This window comes from Syngnathus acus, chromosome 13 (assembly GCF_901709675.1).
Source record: "Syngnathus acus chromosome 13, fSynAcu1.2, whole genome shotgun sequence".
In the NCBI taxonomy this organism is placed as follows: domain Eukaryota; kingdom Metazoa; phylum Chordata; class Actinopteri; order Syngnathiformes; family Syngnathidae; genus Syngnathus; species Syngnathus acus.
The window spans coordinates 13,224,971-13,245,229 of NC_051098.1; the positions used below are offsets into that span (position 1 = coordinate 13,224,971).

The 20,259-nt window shown below is 46.4% G+C and overlaps 2 protein-coding genes across 11 annotated transcripts; both read left to right on the forward strand.

Annotated features, from left to right (window-relative positions):
* Positions 1-2,562: 2,562 nt before the first annotated feature.
* Positions 2,563-10,540, forward strand: prdm10 (PR domain containing 10). 10 transcript variants are annotated; one of them, XM_037267480.1, is made up of 24 exons: positions 2,563-2,971; positions 3,749-3,925; positions 4,092-4,265; positions 4,355-4,414; positions 4,494-4,598; positions 4,749-4,917; positions 4,989-5,230; positions 5,439-5,639; positions 5,719-5,791; positions 5,892-6,009; positions 6,091-6,214; positions 6,354-6,605; positions 6,696-6,707; positions 7,007-7,351; positions 7,501-7,656; positions 7,776-7,955; positions 8,035-8,145; positions 8,220-8,420; positions 8,526-8,669; positions 8,783-8,953; positions 9,173-9,310; positions 9,575-9,782; positions 9,869-9,969; positions 10,085-10,540. In XM_037267480.1, exons 2-24 carry the CDS (start codon positions 3,854-3,856, stop codon positions 10,268-10,270), a joined length of 3,543 nt encoding a protein of 1,180 aa, XP_037123375.1. In that variant the 5' UTR covers positions 2,563-2,971; positions 3,749-3,853; the 3' UTR covers positions 10,271-10,540. The 10 variants fall into 10 exon arrangements, with proteins under 10 accessions (XP_037123375.1, XP_037123369.1, XP_037123376.1 ...); XM_037267474.1 differs by having other exon boundaries at positions 2,564-2,971; positions 4,746-4,917; XM_037267481.1 differs by having other exon boundaries at positions 2,564-2,971; positions 4,746-4,917; positions 9,575-9,776; positions 9,872-9,969.
* A 300-nt stretch (positions 10,541-10,840) lies between these two features.
* si:ch211-151h10.2 (uncharacterized protein LOC567699 homolog) lies at positions 10,841-14,292 on the forward strand. Its single transcript, XM_037267485.1, has 8 exons — positions 10,841-11,242; positions 11,722-12,048; positions 12,193-12,322; positions 12,383-12,477; positions 12,575-12,755; positions 12,938-13,021; positions 13,083-13,181; positions 13,256-14,292. The coding sequence occupies exons 1-8, from the start codon at positions 11,106-11,108 to the stop codon at positions 13,541-13,543; spliced, it is 1,341 nt and encodes a 446-aa protein (XP_037123380.1). The 5' UTR covers positions 10,841-11,105; the 3' UTR covers positions 13,544-14,292.
* The last annotated feature ends 5,967 nt before the right edge of the window (positions 14,293-20,259 follow it).

Genomic DNA, 20,259 nt, shown 5'->3' on the forward strand with positions numbered 1-20,259 from the left:
ATGCACGCTGCCACCCAGAGGACGATTGGTGCAACTCTTTTGCTCATTTACACGTGCAGAGGTGTTGAAAAGAGGTGCTCACACTTTTGAAAACCGCTGGTTTTCAACCCCTGCCGTCCCACCCCTGCCGTCCCACCCCCGCTGACAAATCAGTTTGAACCCAAAAGCAGCCTCACCTAACCTCAGCTCAGCACCAGTCTTCCCCTGTGGCTCGCCGTCACGCTGGGCACCGGGCCATCTCCTCCGAGGAATTGTGGCAATAAAGGAAGGCCATTATCACAGTCACCTGGGAGGATGCCATGGCGATTGCGAGTAGCGTGACAGGAAGCCAGTTTCTGGTACTCATTATAATTCATATTCCAGCTCCCGCGCCCAGGAAACCTTTTTTAATATGACTTTGTCCTTTTATAAACTAAAAGATTGAAATATTTCCTGCGGCTCTTTTGTCAAAACCATCTGATGAACTTAACTAAGCCATTGACAACTTTACCCGACTGAATAACACAATGAGTTACAATATTGGTTAACTGTCGGTTGGTTCGTTAGTCATCCAGTTGTTAGTCGATAAGTCAGTTCGTGAATGAGTTAAGTTGCTAGTTAGTTGTAAGGCTTCCGTGGCAGAACGGCGATAAAAAATAATCAGCAACCTTACCCGCGCTTACCGTTGAGTAACCTTGACGCCCTTCAAAGAATGACAAACACGTCCGTCCTAAATGCTGCGCAACGCGCCGTCCAAGAAACTTGTCGGTTCCAGTGTTGGTTTGTTCATCCGTCTGTGCGTCCGTCTGTTGGTGCCATCAGCCAACTTGGACGAGGTTGGGATATCTCTGTCCGTTTGTCACTGCGCTGACCTGACATCCGTCAATGTGACAGCGCTGAGGGGAAAAACACACAATGGGAAAAGCAAAGAGTTGAATTTGTTCCTTGGCCGAGCTCCTTGACAATAGTCAATACCAAATAAATTAGCCGCATTAAAATGAATGGAAATGCAGATTGTAAATGAACGGACAGCTCAGAACCTACATACCGACTAAGTGATGGCTAAAAAGAAAATTATTATAAATTGGGGCGGTTGTTTGTCAAGTTTCACCTGAAAAAGCAGTCGCCTTTGCTGGGAGCTGTCCAAACAACATTTGTGGATCTTTAAAAGGAGCCAGAGAGGGCGCACCCACCATCTGTCTTTTAATTCCATTTTCTTCCCAGTTTGGAAGTTCAAGGACATCAAGACATTCCATTTGCTCTCTCCTCCTTCTTCTAGATTGGATTTTTTTCTCTTCTTTAAATCTCCTTCTAAGCAGAAAGAATTGCACGGGAACGACTGCTGAAGGAAAGCTATTGATTATAGCAAACCTAATGTCTCCACAAGGAGCGGGATCAATAGCGCTAAGCTGGCGCATATCTACTGCGTATATGAGGCGAACACTTCCTATTCAAAGGTCATCTGCACCCACACAAACACACAATCACCATTCTTAACTGTGCTGTCATTAACATTTAATAGAATTCTTGACTAGTGCAGTCCCAGATCTTTTTATGCCACGGACCAGTTTCTCATCAAGCAATGTTTTGAGAGACGGTCAGAGAAACAAATAAAAACAAATGGTTTCAATAATAAAAGGTCTATTTCACACTGATAGGATGGTGCAAACAAAAGCAATTAATTCCGTGTTTGTTTCTTTCTGGGGGAGGTTAAAATCTTGATATTGCTGCTCATACACAAACGACGTCACTCACGAGGCCCCTAAAAGCGCACAGCCAACATCAAGCACAACAATAAATAACTTTATAATACCAGTTTATTTCTACAAATACCAGGTTTAAACATTAACCATGGCCCGGTGGCCCTGGGTCAGTATAGCACTGTTGGGCCACCTTTGACGCTTGCCAGATTGGGCCGGTACAAATTTCAAAAATGAGATGATTCATATAAACATGTCCTATATATATATAAAATAATATTTTCACTGCTCACCATTCATCATTTTAATCTCAGCGAACAGTGAGCATTTACTGTAGTGTATGTCGTAATTTAAAATCTCTTAATTCTCATGACTCTTTCGAGCAGCTTCTCTTCGAAATGAGGACGAGTTCAATCAGAGAACACGCACACATTAAATGAGGCATGTGGGGGTGTAAAATGGAAATGTCGCTGCTGTAATATCTGCCTGCACGACTCAGCACAATCCACCACTGCAGCAAAGTGTGTGGTTTGACACTAAAATATTTCAAATGTGAAGTACACTATTGCCATCTGCAGGCCTTAGTGTGTAACACAACCTGGCAGTGCGAGTCAGTTAACCATTCTTCTTCGGTGGTCTGGTCCCGTTTGCTTTCACCAGCTTTGTGACGCAGTCGCGAAGCGCCACCTATTGACGATTAAGAATATAATATGGGGGGAGATGATTGGATAACGGCCGTGTTTAACTGATTTGATTGGCTGCAATTGAAGCACGTAAATTGGATCTTTTTTTACAACTGTTAAACATTTTATTGAGAAAACAATTAAGATGCAATAACAATGTTTAATATAACAATACGCAGTTTAATCTCGAGTTTTGAATCGTCCTGTGGTTACGGTTGTTGATGGGTAAATGCCCACCAATCAGAGGGCAAAGAGTGTACGTTGCTGGGCAGATTATGTTAATATATGCAATACGACCATCGCTGCAGCTACCATTCTGAGGTAAGAACAGCTTGCTTTTTTCCATACAACGTCTTAAAACCAAGGATTTCCTCTACTGAGAAGCGCCGCGCAAGTGGCAAGTAGTCGTTCTGTTGTCGGATGTTCGTCTGCTTTCCAGTGCGTAAACGCCGATAAAGAAGATATTTGTCGCTAGCTCGCTCTTCGTCCATGTCTCCCGACGCTAATAGTCCCACCCAAAATGGAGCCCGTCTTCCTTGTTCCACACTCGCCTTGAAGGGCTGGGATAGACAAACCAACGTGGGGGACGGGTGGATCGACGGAATTAAGGCACTTATCTGCTGGTTCACACCACGTTTTGTTCATAATGTCAGAAAGAAGTCAATGACCCGTGGAACGAGATGCTATCCGTTCCTCTTATGTCGGCTTTCCAGTGGCTCTAAAAGGCCGAAATGCTAACACCGAACGCCCGCGTTTCTACTGCGCTCTAATTTGTGGTATGGTCCGGTTGGGACCGACAACCTGCGGGGTTAACGTGGGGGGGTAAAGCTCATTTATCGATTAGGCTATTTTGACTGATTAAGTTTACCGTCGGTTCCCCCCCCCCCTCCATGCACAGTTGCTATTGCTTCGACACGAATTTGCATTGTGACACCGGTTCCCCGACGGCTTTGCCGGCAAACGTTAGCCGACCTTGATGTGCTTTACCCCTGCTTTGAGTGTGCTCGATGACCGCTCTGCGTGTGTATGATGGAGCACGCTGCTGCTTGCTGTTGGCGTATTGACAACCTGTGAACATTCCCTGAACGCGTTTTTTAATTTCCCCCAATGGACGTATTCAACATTTATCCTGCAAATGCGCTGCATATTTTTATATTTACGCCAAAAAAACACAACCCATTTTATTGTATGGCAAGCATATTCTTTGTATCTATTTTTAAACTTACAATACAATAACTTACAATAAACTCATCTGACACTAAATGTGACAATGTAATGGAGTCTATATAGTCACAAATATAATAGTCACAAATTCATTTTGTATGAAATCTTTAGTTGAGCATGAAGCCTAAAGTTCAGTCTGGTGTTGTGTTCAAAAATTTGTAGTTGCACTTCAGTTTCTTTGTCCGCCATTAATTGACGATGGTGTCCGTGGTCATTTCAAGAGGACTGCGGTGACGGCCGACCACCACCACGACCATCTGCGTTGCCATGGAAACCAAGCCAAAACCTCCTACCGTGTGGAGTCAGTCCACGAACACAGATTCGGCCGATGCCACACAGGTTTAAAAAAAACTTTCACAACGCCGTTTAAACTAGTTGAATTTACCACTCAAACTAGTTTGGTTTTATAGATCACATAATGGTCATCTGCAGTACTCATAATAATATAGTTTGACAAGGGGTAATAATATAGCAGGTATGGTGACTGTCTTGGTTTGAGTTGCAGGTTCACTTTGAAGGTGGCACGGTGGCCCAGATCGTGTACAGCGGTGACGCTGGCGATCAGGCGGAACGCGGGCAGCAGCAACAGGTGGTCTACACGGCCGACGGCAACTCGTACACCTCGGTGGAGTCGGCCGAGCACACGCTGGTTTACATTCACCCTGCGGATGGAACTCAAGTCAGGCTTGTTAAAAAAAAAAAAAAGTGTATATATATATTTTTTTTTTATCAGGGCTTTTTTCATCCATTCTTGTAATTTCCTCTCAGGCAGTGTTTGCAGATCAACCTCAAGTCGCGTACATCCAGCAGGATGGCACGACTCAGCAGGTGCAGATTGTCAATCCATTTTCTTATTTTGAAAGTTTTAACTCTATCATAAATGAAATCTACTGCTGCCCCTCCGCAGGTGGCGGTGTTGCTGCCGAGCGGGCAGAACATGAATGCCGCCAGTCTGCACGTCCTCAGCAATGTGGCCGAGGCACCGCAGGCCACCTTGGAACCGGCATCTCAGGTGAGGGCTTGATTCGTTGCATCATAATAATATTTTAAATGAGGTTGAAGTTTAGGTCTTGCTAATTTCCTACCATAGGCCAAAGAGTGACTGTAAATTCTAGATGTCTGTCTTGACCAACACCATTTTGGATTCCAACCTGTCCAGCAGGAGCAACTGCCCGTGTCCGATTCGCTAGCCGACATGGAGCAGCCCCCATCCAGCCCGCTCGGGGCCATGGACACCACGGATGACTCTGAAGAAGACAACGATGATGAAGACGAGGATTCGGACACAGACGACTGGGAGCCTCGTCAGCGCTTCAACCCTCACAACCTCTGTGCGTCCATATTTTCAGTGTTACCGTTCACATTACAGTTATAGTAAGAAAGTGTGCCTAACCCCTCCCAGGGTGCGAGGAGTGCAACAACACCAATCCCTCGGAGTGTTTGAACCACGGGGCCCTCCACCCGATCCCCAACCGGCCGGTGATGTCCAGGGCCCGCGCCAGTCTGCCTCTGGTCCTCTACATCGACCGCTTCCTGGGCGGGGTCTTCTCCAAGAGGCGCATCCCCAAGCGCACCCAGTTCGGCCCCGTGGACGGACCCCTGGTGGCCCAGAGCGAGCTGCAGGACAACTACTTTCACCTGAAAGTGAGCCCTAACACGCTGAGACAGGATGGAAACTGTAAAACACTTTGATTAACTGGACAGGCACATCATTGGAGTTAGTATTTTTTTGTCTTAATTGAGCCAAGGCACATGTTGCACGGTACATTGCCAACACCGCCACCTACTGACAAGTTACAGTATTTTCTCTGCAGATCGTTTGCCACTCAGCCTTTGTCCATTGCTTCCGCAGCTTTGCGTGCTGGACTCTGAAAAAGACGGCGAGAAGTCAGAAGACACGTGGCTGGACTTGTCTGACGAAGACAGCTGCAACTGGATGATGTTTGTGCGGCCCGCCCAGAACCACCTGGAGCAGAACTTGGTGGCGTACCAGTATGGCGCCGACATCTTCTACACCACCATCAAGAACATCGAACCCAAGCAAGAGCTCAAGGTCGATGCCACGCCGTGTCTTGAGCAGAGTCAACTTTGGTGCGGACATTTGGAAACGTAATTTTTGCATCCTTTTGCAGGTGTGGTATGCAGCGTCCTATGCAGAGTTTGTCAATCAGAAGCTTCACAGCGTTACAGAAGAAGAGAGAAAAGGTGAGCGTCGGCGTCATCATGTCGTAATCGTCGATTGATGGTTTTAATGATGACGATCAATTGCCTCGCGTGCTCTTCCCTCATTCGGTTCTTCCTTCAGTTCTACGGGAGCAGGAGAAGAACTGGCCGTGTTACGAGTGCAGCCGGCGTTTTGTGAGCTCTGAGCAGCTCCAGCAGCATCTCAACCTGCACGACAACATGATCTACTCTGTTGGCAGGTAACGTTCTCCTTCCTTTTGCAGCACCTGGCTTTTGATCACAAAGGACAGATTTTCTCATTTTGGCTCTTCCTCCTCCAGGTCCAGAGGGCGTGGCCGGGTCAGGGGCAGGAAGCGATTTGGGACAGGGAGAAGGCCGGGGCGACCGCCTAAATTCATACGTTTGGATGCGCCGGTTGAAGATGATGTGGGCAAGACGACGACGGTAAGTAGCTAGCAGTTTTAATACCATCAGACATGCTCTGCTAGAAATATATACAAGTTGAATTGGTTTTTGTTTTATTTTGTTAAATTATTTTTTTTGGTTTATAATCATTTGGAATTTTTTTTTACCTTCTTCTCAGGAGATGCCGGAGCTGACCGAGGCGCAGCCACCGGACGAGCCAACGGAGGCGGCTCACAACGGCGTTGAGATGACGGCGTCCGAACCTGACACCGAGGCAGACGGCCAAACGGTCTCCCCGGCGCCGGATCCCGTTTCGACCCTGCCTGCCGATGTGGACGTGCCGCTCCCGACCAAGGAGGACCCTGTGCGGAAGGACCAGTCGGATGCTCAGCTCTCGTCGCCGGAGGTGCGGCGCTTGAAAAAGATGCGGGTGAGAGACAAACGCCGATTACAAGGCGTTTGAGTGTGTGTTTGTTTGTCAACATTGTGTTTCTCTTCTTAATGCGGGCCTCTTTCAAAGACGGATGTCCAGGTAGGAGAGACACTCATGGGTGCATTTTAGCCAACCAAAAAAAGCGATTGAATCGGTTGCCTCAGTGTCGATATACTGTATATTATATTTATTTATTTCACAGTATGTTGCAGGATGTTAACCATAAGGATAATGCTTCTTTGTTTAAATCAAAAGACAATAACTATAATTTGTCACCTGTTAATTATATTAGCTTGTTTAAAAAAAAACAAAAAAAACAAATGAAAGCAAGTTTTGAATGATATGGTCATGTATTTGTATAAAAAAAAGCTCACGGGTTTTCCTGTGCGTTTTGTCAGAACGCAGCGCTGCAGCATCACTTCATCCGCAAGAGCTTCCGCCCCTTCAAGTGCAAACACTGTGACAAGGCCTTCCGCGACAAGGACAAGCTGGAGCAGCACCTGCGCGTGCACGGCCGCGACACCTTCGTCTTCCCGTGCCACCTGTGCAGCAAAACCTTTGTGACTGACACGGCACTGGACGACCACCTGCTGGTCCACACCGAGAACCGCTCGTACGCTTGTCTGCTGTGCGCCGAGACCTTCGACAGGCTGGACGTGCTCAGGGACCACATCGAGATGCACGCCGTCGACGGCGTCTTCACCTGCCCGTCCTGCAAGAAGACCTTTCCCGACTTCATCCAGGTCAGTTGGTTTTCCCTCGCGCGAGACCGTCGGTGTCTCTTGTGAGACTTTGGCTCAGGACTCAGTCATGGACTTTCTGAAACTCTCATCCCGGCTGGAATTTGTACCGCGTCTCGTGTTGAGGTCTTTGATTTTTTTTCCCCCACTAGGTGAAGAAGCACATCCGCTGCTTCCACTCCGAGAAGATCTTCCAGTGCCCCAACTGCGACAAGGCCTTCTGCCGGCCCGACAAGCTGCGCCTGCACATGCTGCGCCACTCTGATCGCAGGGACTTCCTGTGCTCCACCTGTGGCAAGCAGTTTAAGGTCAGGTCGAAGTGCAAGAGGTTTGAATATTCAATCATGGCTTGCTCCTCCAACTGACATCTGCAGTGGCTTGCTTGTTTGTAAAATAATTTGTAAAAGATTGTTGTATGTTCCTCCAGAGGAAAGACAAGCTGCGGGAGCACATGCAGCGGATGCACAATCCCGAACGGGAGGCCAAGAAAGCCGAGCGCAATCAGCGCTCCAAAAGCCACAAAATGAAGACGCCCACCACCGACTTTGAGAGCTTTATGTTCAAATGCAGACTATGCATGATGGGATTCCGGCGCAGAGGAATGCTGGTGAGCCCGCTAAAGCTCGCCGTCGCCCGTAATGAGAGCCGGCCGGCTAGCTGTGAATGTTGATGATATGTCGTGGCAGGTGAATCATTTGTCCAAGCGTCACCCCGAGATGCGCGTCAACGACGTCCCCGAGTTGACGCTGCCCATCATCAAGCCCAACCGGGACTACTTCTGCCAGTATTGTGACAAGGTGACCCGACCATCACACGCAAAATAATAACAAATGTTTATAAATAAAGTGACATTCTATCACCTTGTTGGCAGGTGTACAAGAGCGCCAGTAAGAGAAAATCGCATATACTGAAGAACCACCCGGGAGCCGAGTTGCCGCCCAGCATCCGCAAGTTGCGCCCGGCCGCTCCCGGCGAGCCCGACCCCATGCTGACCACGCACACGCAGCTGGCCGGCACCATCGCCTTCGCGCCCGTCTGCTGCCCGCACTGCGACAAGCAGTACAGCAGCAAGGTCAGTGTGAGGTCAAAGGATTGGAGTCATACGTTCAACAGAACTCTTTGGAAAACCTGCCAAGTCACTCATATGTCAAGGCATTGTTGCGTTTGTGTGTCTCAGACGAAGATGGTGCAGCACATCCGGAAGAAGCATCCAGAGTTTGCTCAGCTCACCAACACCATCCAAGCGCCCCTGGCAACGGCCGTCATCACCAGCACGCCTGCCGTCATCAGCACGGACAGCGCCTCCGCTGAGGCGGTCGTGGTAAGTCGTTGCAGTATAGCAGATGACAATTTCATAAATCTGATATTGTTGATTGTAGCACAGATGAATTGATTGCTTGTGTTTATTAAGACAAATATGTTTTTGTCTGGCAGACCACCGACTTGCTAACGCAGGCCATGACGGAGCTCTCCCAGACGCTGACGACCGACTACAGAACACCGCAAGGAGACTACCAGAGGATCCAGTACATCCCCGTGTCCCAGGCAGGAAGCACCTTGTCCCAGCCGCAGCACATTCAGCTGCAGGTGGTCCAGGTGGCGCCGGTAACAACCATGACTTTTCTTTCTCGACTTGAGTAGGTTTATAGTTAAGGGAGGAAGCTCAGTTTAGCCTCGTGGCAATTTTGAAGATCAGGAAGTTGAAATGAAGTTTTTGTTTTGTTCAGTGGGACGGAAAAAAGGCTCCAGTTTCAAAGAAGTCTAACTTTCCCCTTTGGCGAGTATTGAAAGGACCCGGTGGTCACCATGTTTGTGTTTGGCCAGGCTTCCTCCCCGCACTCTCAGCAGCAGACGGTGGATGTGGGCCAACTGCACGACCCGCACGGCTACAGCCAGCACTCCATCCAGGTGCAGCACATCCAAGTCACCGAGCCCTCGGCTTCTGGGCAAGGTGTCGCCCAGGTACGAGTCCATTCAACATTCGTTCCTTCACGAAAATAAAAACGTGATACTGATGCATTGTTTGGGCTTTAACTCCAACCACATACTCGCTCAGGGCTAACTAACGGAACAGTACAAATTAACAATCTATTTGAGAGGGTAAGTTAAAATAAGATGAGATTGTGGTTGCAAAAGTGTGCACACCCTCTGATTTTTCTGTCACGTTAAAAGGTTCATTTCCCTGCTAGAATACATGACAGCAAGCATCTCTAACTTGTCTCCCAGGTGAGTGGTCAGCCACAAAGCCCCAATTCCCAACAGACAAATCAGGAGCTGAGCCCGGCCCAGCTGACCCCTGTGACGCTGGCTCAGAATCACAGTCTTCAGGGCAGCGGGACGCCTCAGCAACAACAACAGCAGCAGCAACAACAACAGCAGCAGGGAGCAGTGCAGCACGCCTACATACCTGGGAACTGGAACTATCGAGGTTATCGTGAGTCCAGCCTGCTGTACACACTCGCAGCTTCCTGCCATGTGACCAATGAGCTCTTCTTTTATCTACCTGTACTTGTACCCAAGCAGCCTCCGAGATCCAAATGATGACACTGCCCCACGCTCAGTACGTCATTGCCGAGACCACTACGCCGGTGACTGGAGCCACCAGCAACCAGGTGAAAACGGTGAGTGGACCTCAAACCCGGCTCGAGATCCTTTGTGCATATTATGATTTGTTCTGGTATCTTTCATTTAATATTTTGACACAAATGGATGCAATTCTCCTCTGGGTCCCTTCAGACGCATTACGTCATCTCCGAAGGTCAGACGGAGCTGGACGGCAAAGCTTCAGGTGCCGTCAGCTCAGGTCCGAACCATGGCGAACACTTGGAGCCGTCGGCGCGTCAGCAAGCCTCCACACAGTATATTATCACCGCCACCACCAATGGGAGCGGCGCCAGCGAGCTCCACATCACTAAACCCTAAACCACCCCCCCCCCCCTGAACTTTGACCCCCTCGCTTCTAATCCACTCCCACCACTAATCCTGCCCATTGGCAGTTTTGGAGCACGTGGATTAAAATCAAATGAAGACTCGATGAATTTAGGAGGCAAGATGAAGACCAGCACAGTTTTATGTGTTTGTAAAGTGTTATGTTGTTGTCGATGTGTCACACGCTGCTAGAAAAGTCAACAAATGACAAGTCTCAAAATTATTTTCAGCTTTCCAAACATCAACTCCCGCCTAAGTGGGGGGGAACTTTTATGCTTTTGGAATACCCCAAACAAAAAAGTCACTATTTGTAAACCAAAACTCCAACAGAAAATGAAGATCTTCCAATTTAATAGCGCAGGCGTCACGTTTTTGTCCCCAAATGATTAACAGCGTTCTACAACCTTATGGTGGAAGCAAATGGGTTTTTACAGTACACCAAAAATATTAATAGGTAACAAAAACTAAAACAATAAATAAAAATCGATGACCAAATAAAAGAAAATCAAAAACTTTTAATCAAACCCTTGTATAAAATAAACCAATACTATTCACAGGGGTAGGTTAGTCTAATTGCAAAATTTCCTAAAGTTTACAGAAATTTTGACAAAGGGGCCACCTCATGTTTAATGCAAGCATCTGTAATGTTGTATTGTGAGCTAATCCTTGAGAGGACAGGAAGTGGCTGTGTTGCTTTCCGAGGCGGGGCACGTCCATCAATCTCACGGTTAGTACCTGTTCTACAAGATCGGCAGGTAAATCGAAAGTCTCTCGTCATGCCGCTCTAGTGCTTTTCCCCACTTTCTCGAAGCATGTCAACTGGCCGCACATGACGCTCAGCGGTGCCGGAGGTCACGATGGCCCGGGTTCTGGCGCGAGAGCGGTTCTGGACCGGGCTCTGGACCGAGCCAGCCGCGGGGGGTGGGAAGGGGAACCTGTCCGGGAGTGTTTGGAAAAGGCACACAGGTGAGATCTGCTGACACCTCAACGATGATTTGAAGCACAAATCTACAAATCTTTTGTTGACACTCGCAAATATGACTTGTGGATTGCTTTTTGTTTCAAGGAAGCAACTTTTTTGTTTGCCAAATAGCAATCCTCTGGAATGCTGTTGTTTTCACTTGCCTGATTATCTGTGACATTTTGCTCATGGTAAATGGAATGAGGTAGCTCGGATTTGCAGAATAGTGAACTCTACTAAGGATTGACATGGAATATTTTTATTTGATGCCGATTTTGGTATTTGGCTGAATAAAACCTATAACTGATTAATCAGGTGAGTCACAAATATAAAGTGCATATATATATTTTTTTAACAATAACTGCAGGTGGAAGATTTAACAGTTTTGCGGTACTTAGTACCTTTAAAGTACTTTTAGCATTTCAATTGACAACAAAGAGAAATTGGTGGGGGACAGCTTGCTGAAATTCTTTACTTTCTGCAGCTCAGAGCAGCCATCACGTGATCTTCAAATGCCGTCGACCTCATCAGCCACACAAAGGTGGAGGAGGAGAAGGTGGAAGAAGCTCTTCAGCACAGGATGTGTCACATTCCTGCCAGTGGCTGCGTTGTGGTCCGTTTGCCACCTGGGGGCACCACCATCTCTAGAAGATGTGTGTTGGCGAGGGGCACTCCTGTGCCTTTTGTGGGGAACCCTGGCAGGCTGCGTCTATGCGCTGCTGTGGTACTTGAAGTCGTGCCTGGGACAGGAACCCGCTCCCGTGATCAAAGAGGAAGTTGTGACTCAAATCAAGATGATGACAAATGAGCGGTGAACTTGTATTTTTTTTTATTAGCTATATTCTTTATCATCTTTATCACTTATTTGTGAAACCTTTTGGTGTATTATGATTATATAACACTGTCCTCTGGTGGTCAAGGAATGCATGTTGATTATGTCACCTTGTGTCACCAGGTCCTCAAGTTCAGGTGTCCCAATTCCTCTGGCTCTTGCCTTGACTGAGAGCCTGCTCCTGAGCGTCCTTCAGGAACCTCTGACAGACCCTAGCGGCCCTCACATGCAAGATCTCCTCTCCAGGTTGGAGGTGAGTCTTCATTTTCTCAGGTGACATGCGAAGGCCTCGTTCATTCTCCCCCATTTGTAGTCCGTGTTCCACACGCTTGAGAGCGTTGACCCGGGGTCAGACTTCACGGAGCTGACTGAAAAAGTCACGCTCATTCAGAGCTACTTACGGAAAAGGTCAGTGCAGGCTTTCTCTGCAGAAATAGAAAGTCTGGAATCAGATTTGATTTGACATTGCCATGGACGTTTCTCAGACGCTTCTCTCCGTGTGCAGGAGCAGCTCACTGAGAAGGTTGCTTCAAATCCAGGCTGAGTTTGAAGCCGGCATAAAAGAACTGCAGGAGGGCGTAGAGGTTCGCTGGGGCCGACTGGAAGAGCTCCACACCGGAGTCACGCTTACGAAAGAGGGCGGTCAAGAGCATGAAGACTTGGCCTCGGCCCACCTGGACGCCGAGGTAAACAATATGTTGTCTGGAGGGCTTGAGTTGCTTCTTACACAACTTTTGGGAATGCCTTAAAATTCTTGCAAGTGTACATCATTGATGAAATTGTTTTTTATTAAATTAAAATGAGCTCATATTTTTTTCACAATGTTTGCTTTTTGCCTCCTCAATTAACATTTCATGCATCTGCAAAGACCTTATCTGCAGTCTTGAGCCACCACAGGAAGCAACTAGGTGACTGCCAAGCTCTCCTGAAAGACTGCACACAGCTCCTTCAGGTAAACATCATCTGAGGAACTGCCGGGATGTTATCCAGCTCAGTCTTGCCTGGTCCTCTAGGAGTTGATTTGGAGTCACAGCCATGCAGGCAGCACGCTCAGAAATTGCGAGAGTGAGTCCGTGTGGCCCGAGATGCTGCTTCAGTCCAACATGGAGCAGGTAGTCATTCTTTGCAATTGTTTCTTGGTTCTTCATACAGAATTGGAAAAGGTTCTGCTTGTGTTCATTCACAGTTTGACAAGGTGCAGGAGAGCTTCCTGTCCTTGGAACAGCAGACCGCCACCTTCCAGGCTCACCTGGAGGGGCTGTCCACAGGTAAGGAAAGGGAGCATGCCAGCGGGGCCTCCTCGCCGGACTTCAACGGCGGACTCTCCAGTGAAGTTTCCTCAGAGCATCTCGACTCAGACGACGAGTCGGAGGGTCGCCTCTCCTTGTGTCAGAGGTCGGCGCAGCGCTTGTCATCCACGATTGGACGCTTGCGAAAATCTGAAAGAAAGAAAAAAGAACGGATTGGTCATTAGAAAGAAAGGTGATGAATATTCCAAAAACCCCAAAAGTTGCAGGTAAGACTCGCCCATGACTGAGAATGTGAATATGAATGCCTGACACAAGGGGGCGCCCTAACACCAGTTATCATCATGCATCTCTGTATTATTCTGCCATGCCTTACAAACTGATTTCCAGTCTGTTAGCTATGTTGCTGCACTTGTCTGTTCAAATTGAGCATGCAGATGAGCGAAAAGTGGGGGATAATTTGAAAAAAAAAAAAAGTAGTTAGAGCTGCAGGCAGCGATGTACGTGCCTTGTTTTTCATGGCAAATATTTTAAATGATTTCTGATCTGAATTTTTTTACCCTATGCCTCGCAGAAAAATAGATACCTTTGATTTTTTTTTTTTCGTCAGCTTCGTATTTCTGCTTATAACCGCACCTCATTCAGGTGAATTGTAGGGGTTTGTCAAAGTAATAGCTGCTGAATTAACCCAATATGGCTGCTTAAAACCATAAATGGCTGATTTACTATTCAATTTCAGGCATGAGTCCTTGAGACTTTTGTGGGTCCTGTTATGATCCACCCTATGGAGTGTCCATCTGTGAAACTGTTGTCGGGATGTTTTTTGTTCGAACTTTCTTACAAAGTTTGAGCCTTTGAACTGGCCCAAAATGGTTGCGCAAAACAAAAATGGCTGACTTCCTCTTCGATAGACTACAAGCGTGTTGCGTAATCAATTTGTCATAATAATAAACTAGTACTTTTGCACTGTCCTGTATGATAGGGGTTTGTCTTTCACTCAAGATTATCCAATTTTTTTTTTTTTTTTAAGGTAGGGGGGCACAAGGAGCAGAATGAAGGTATCCGAAGGGGGATGGAGGTCAACGCCGGAAGTCTTTTTGTTATCATTATAAACGACGCAGCCCTCTTGACCTGAACGTCTTTGATCCCAAATTCAATTACGTCTCTGAAGGTTCGCCGCGCTCCTTCTGGACAAGTTTGAAGAAAAGTCGTTTGAAAGTAAACACAGATGCCATTCGACTACAGAGGTCGGCGGCATTGTCAATTTTCTTGGGTTGTGTTTGCTCCTCGAGGGGATTTGGATGAAAGGAACGTTATCGCGCGGGTCAGAAGACGGAAGCACATTGGACGGAGTTCATGCAGAAATGCGTTTGTTAATGGTGAATGAAAAGCGTGTACATTTTGCGAGTTAAAACACAAAAGTAACTTTAATTAGTATTTTGGATTTCACATCGCAAAACAAAAACAGAATACAGTAGAACGGCACCTGTTTGAATGTGATGCGTGAATTAGCCTGTCTTCCATTAGCATTAGCAAACATCTAGCTAGCTACTTCTTATCTTAGCTCTTTTGGGTCAGGTAGCCATCAAAACAAATAACAGTGCTTGTTTTGACATCCCCGAAAGATGTATTGAGAAACTGTGACAAGTTGGCTAGCTAGTTGGACGCTAATCCTCTCTGATGGCGTCCTCCACTTGCTGTTTTGTTTGTCACAGCACCTGCGCTGTGTTCAATGAGAAAACAATGTTTGGAAACATCATAAAAATCAGCCCACAGCTTTTATTTATATTCTGATATTGTGTGTTTGTTCATTAATGATGTGGTTTTGCCCGCTTGAGCACCACTGCCAGCGGACACGTGCGTCACATCAAAAAGGCCACGCGCAGATGTACGCAATTAGCAACATGGCAGACATTTAGGGGGAGCAAAGGTCCATAAAGTGGCAGATTATTATGTTTCATCTAATGTGGCTGGAGGGGCCGTGCGACATTAATGGAAGCGTTCCTTGAAGTCCGCGCTAAAACTTTACACCCCCCCCTTTGGCGCTCGCATGAGACAATTAGCGGGGGGTAGAATAATGTTGGAGTTTTTTCATTTAATAGTTGGCATCCCACAAGAACAAAGTCATATCTTTGCCAGAATATATGAGACTCGATGAAAGACTTATTTTACAAGCAAAAGGTCATAGAAGGTTTTGCTTTAAGAATTGTTTTAAGTCAATTTTAAGAGATTTTTAGCAAAACTTTGAGTAGCTATCTTATAAATATAAAAGGTAGAATCAACTCGTATTTCGCAATAACCCAAGAGAGTAAACGGAACTAATCAAATGATTAAGGGAAGGGTGGGGTACATAAATTGGACTTTTAAATGCAAATCTGTGACGTGCATCCCATTCAAGCTGACGGTCAAATGGACAGTTAAGCAAAACTTGGCCTGATAAACACTGATAAAGTTTCTAATCCCTTTTGGAAGCTGAACGTTTTATAATGGCAGCACCTGTCTTTTATCTTTCAGTCATGCTCTTTGTGTCCTGCCAAACATGTGGAGCGCTTAATATCTCCAAATCCCTGCAAAGTAACCTTTTCTTTTCTTCATCTCTCAATGTGCAGATGCAGCTGCTGCAAAGATGCTGCTTTTAGACTAATAGAAAAGTACTGTAGCCTTTCACAGTGTATGACAGAAAACCCTGAAACAAAGAGAATTAAAAATAATCAAATGAATGGACAGAAAAACATTTTAATATGCCAAAATATGGATGTAGCTTCATGTGAAATGGATTTACAGTAAAGGTAAAGTGGGTGGTAATAAACAGCCTGAAGCAAACATACTTGGCCTCTTTTTGGGAATAATAGTTGCCAAACTGTGATGGCTTGTAGTGCAAAAAAAAAAAAAAAATCTAAAAATGGGGCCCTCGTCAGTCAAGGCACCCGTTTTCATAAATCTTTATCTGTACTCTGGCGACAAACAACCCACCTGCCCCGGCGTGTGAGGCTAAACCAACACGGTGTGTCTCCTGCACAAAAGATGGCGACGTGTGGCGGCAGAAGCCGCTCAGTCCACATCCACACCCCCAAATAGGAAAAAATGGAGGAGGAGGGGCAGAAAATTGTGATTCCCATTCAGGGAGTGTCAGCGGCGCACAAAGAGCGACCGCATAACACTGGCGCTAAATCACTCTTAATGGACTTCTTTCTTTCTCACTAGATGACAGGAGAGTGCGTGTGCACGCCTTTTGAAACACAATGTTAAGTAAAAGCAAATGTAGACACTGCATTAGTTTCATGCATTTTGTTTTCTTCCCATGAAATCGGGACATTTTCTTTTATATATGTATATATATATATATATTTTTTTTTTTATAAATGACTTTTTTTTTTTTTCATGTCCAAAAACATGACCTCATAAAATCCAAGTGACTCACCAAAGTTGCGTCACCCTGCTTCCTTTTTGGCAATCATCATGTCGCGTGTGCCGACTATATGTTGATCATGCTTTTTTCTTTTTTTTTTTTTTGAAGTTGTGGCTAACCCCGTTGACTCAGTCAAGTCGTGAGCACCCCCCACCATCAGCCTGTCTTATTCTTGGCACGGGTCGGCCTTCAATTTGAGTTCACTGCTGCTGGGTGGAGTATGTTTATGTCGCAGCGTCAGAGTGGAAGGTGGAGGCCGATGAGATGCCTGTTTATTCTTTATTTATTTTATTCCTGGTGTGGACAATTATTTGTTGATCTGATCTAATCGAGGGGAGGCCTTGATTTTTTTTAGTTGTGATTTATTTTAGTCCTCGTCTTATTTTCTGACAGGAAAAGTAAGGTTGTCTAGTTGAGAGAGTCATTTATTTGTCTCCTTGATATATTAGAGGGGAGATCTTGATTGTTTGTGATTCTTCAATTCGCTGTTAAAATGAGATATGAATATTTGAAACAACTGCCAGTGAGCTGCTGACTGAGCAGAGGCGTGCACTCTGTCATAATTGAAGCCAGTGTTGTGTGTTGGATGGAGGCTTGTCCTCACGGTGTCCCTCCCCGAGCGCCGTGTTGTTGTTGCGAGACCTCCCACGCAAACCCCCTCCCCCAAAAAAACCCACATTAATCCAAGTAGATTATTGTCTGTGATATCATCTAAGTAAAATTGTACAAAGTCAAACTTGAAGCCCTTTTATCAAAATCATTGTAGTTTGGAATTTCACACATCCCCGTGTCCATAAAAAACAATCTATCATTACTTATATACTGTCATTCCAACCAATAATTATTAATTATACTAGACATTAATACATTTGAAATAATGCAAGAACATTTTTCATCGTCTCACACATGAGAGGCCAATAAATTTGCTTTTCTTTTAAAAATAAAAAAAATCTTGAATATTTTCTGTTGCCGACAAACTTCAGCTTGAGCCAATCTATCAGTAATATCATAAAAGGAAGGCTAGGAAATGTGAATATTGACTTTCCAAGTTCATTTCCAGTGTGCGGCCCTAAATTTTCTACTTGAGTTAAAAAAAAAAAAAAAAAAAAAAGTAACCCCAAAACTGCTTCCCTTCTTCTGCCTCTTCTTCGCCGCTCTCCTTGTGTGGTCCACCGTCATTCCCAAACAATCGGCATTAATCCAGGGAGGGAGTGAAGGGGGGCTGGCTGGAGTGTACAGTACACACACACACACACACACACACACACACACACACACACACACACAGAGCCCGAGCAAGGACTTTAATGGCGCTTTATTGTCTTGTTCAAAATGTAGCATCCATCAAAGACTGCCATTAATGTGTTGCAGTCTCATCAAAGAAGCCTTGGAAAAAAAAAACTTCATCACTGAAGTGATTTTGCTGAGTCCACATTTGAGTCATTAACGCTTCATATAGCAAACGTGATGATTTTGCGCTATTTATGAAAGCGTGTTGCCTCCACCAAAATCTAATTATGCTGTGCCTGGTTTTCATAAAGGCTAATCAAGCGGCCTGAGCAGCCATTAGCGAATCACCGCATACACTTTTTTGACGCCACATCTGCTAGCTAACACCCCCCTCGTCTTCCCCCCTTCCGTCCGCCCTGGTGAAGTTGTGGAGAAGAAGCGGGTCACTTGCTGCCTTACGGCCATTACCGTAATGAACATTGGCATTGTTAATTGTTTTCCGTTGGGCCTAATGAGGTGAGGAGCCGTACGATGCAATTAAGGAAAGGTCGAGGAAGAAGCCCAGGGGGAGAGAAAAAAAAAAAGTGCAATAAGGCGCTGGAGTGGAGAGGCTGGATTGTCAGTGCAAGTTATGATTAGGAGGCGCAGAAGCAGCCATGTGAAGAAATGAATTTCATGCCTGTTGATTCCGTAAATTCTCCTGGAATGTTGGGATTCCTCTGGAAAGCGCTGGGATATGGGAGGACAGATGAGCGGGAGAAGATAAACATCATCCCCTGACGTAAATGATTTATTTTTCAAATGAAATGAGGCAAACTTTTGCAAAGAGCAAAACTCTCTCCAACAATGTCTGACATGTCAATCCAGGCTGCTTGTTGTGTTCATTGAGCGCCACCATGTTCTTTTTCCTGTTCAATGAACCAACTCAATACCAGTGCTGCCTGAGCCAACACGTCACCACAATGGCGACGAGAACGAGGCCAGGCCTCTCAAGCGACGACAAAAGCGCTGACACACAAGGAGCACACGTGGAGCGGGGGGCTGAAAGCGGGACGGCCTCGCCCGGGCTGCCCTCCTCGTTCGCCTTCCCCCCTCGTGCCTCCGCTGGGCTATTGTGGGCGCCGGCCATGACCTCCCCGTCTTTTCCGGCTGAGGCCGGAGTGCTCCCTGATGGCCCCAAACAGGATTAGTCCCCCCGCTCATTCTCTGTGGATTTGCTGGCGTTACCGCCGCTCGGCTGGACCGTGGTGCTTTAATTACCTCGCCACCAGGGGGCCTCGCAACGGCCCCGTGGGCAACAAGCTCAGAGCGGGAAAAAACTTCTGTCGGCATGGGAATAATCCTGAAATACTGCGGGGCTACACGAAAGGCCGAGAAGGTTTTGACCCTGATGTTGCTTCAGTAGCCAGCTAACATTTATCCCTTTTCTATTTTACTCATTAAAAATATCGTTGACTTGAGTTCTTGCCACTGATTTTGCGGTATTGTAGCGCATCATGCGGTATAAAATCATCTGATTGGTGTCACGCCGCAGTTTATTATGATGTATTGCGTCAATACGTACCGCTACGTAGATGCTAATTGTTAGCCTGTGTTAGCGGGTGACCATGCGGGGCTCCACCACAAAATATACAGTTGGCTAAATTTTTCTTTGATGCCGTGCCATTTTTTTTTTTATATGTGCCTTTGCTCCATAAATGTTGGCAAACACCTATTTAGTGCTTCCACATGCTTAACAACAGCAAACATGTATCTTGCATTCATCATTTTGTGCTACACCTGCCAAATATTTAATCACGAAAAAGGCAGCGATGACGTCAGCGACACCAAAGCCCAGCTGGACGAGTCCACCACTCCCATTTATACGGCACCTTTTGCCACAAAAGCTCGCTAAGTGCTTCCCGCTTACAATTCACATGCGGGGCGGCGATATTAAACGCAGCTTGAGGCCAAGCTAGACAGCGTGGGCCAGTTTTCAACATCTGGACTTGGCTTCATGACGCTGTTTGTGAGTCAGTGTATGTTGGCATATTGTGCGTGTGTCGGGCCCAGAGAGAGCACGGGTACACACAAAGGTAGGCCTGTGAGTGTGACGTGTGGAAAATTCCGGTGGGTGTCATGCCAAGACGTCCTGAGCTTGTGAGGCGGGCGGGATCCGCCAGGAATGTGAGATGATGCGGTGCACTGCCCACATATATAAAGATGATCTATGTTGTTTCACATCATGTTGTAAATGCAAAATAAGCTACTTGATGTGTCGTGTGAGCCGTTGAGTTATGGCTGCTATTCGGCGCATGTTAAACT

Bases quoted from the DNA above. Each gene is read 5' to 3' on its own strand.
- prdm10 (XM_037267474.1), top strand. From the start codon at position 3,854: ATGGAAACCAAGCCAAAACCTCCTACCGTGTGGAGTCAGTCCACGAAC. The intron at 8,421-8,525 runs GTCAGTGTGAGG...TGTGTGTCTCAG, and splicing joins ACAAGCAGTACAGCAGCAAG to ACGAAGATGGTGCAGCACAT. The intron at 9,970-10,084 runs GTGAGTGGACCT...GGGTCCCTTCAG, and splicing joins CCAGCAACCAGGTGAAAACG to ACGCATTACGTCATCTCCGA.
- si:ch211-151h10.2 (XM_037267485.1), top strand. From the start codon at position 11,106: ATGACGCTCAGCGGTGCCGGAGGTCACGATGGCCCGGGTTCTGGCGCG. The intron at 11,243-11,721 runs GTGAGATCTGCT...TACTTTCTGCAG, and splicing joins TGTTTGGAAAAGGCACACAG to CTCAGAGCAGCCATCACGTG. The intron at 12,049-12,192 runs GTGAACTTGTAT...TTGTGTCACCAG, and splicing joins AAGATGATGACAAATGAGCG to GTCCTCAAGTTCAGGTGTCC.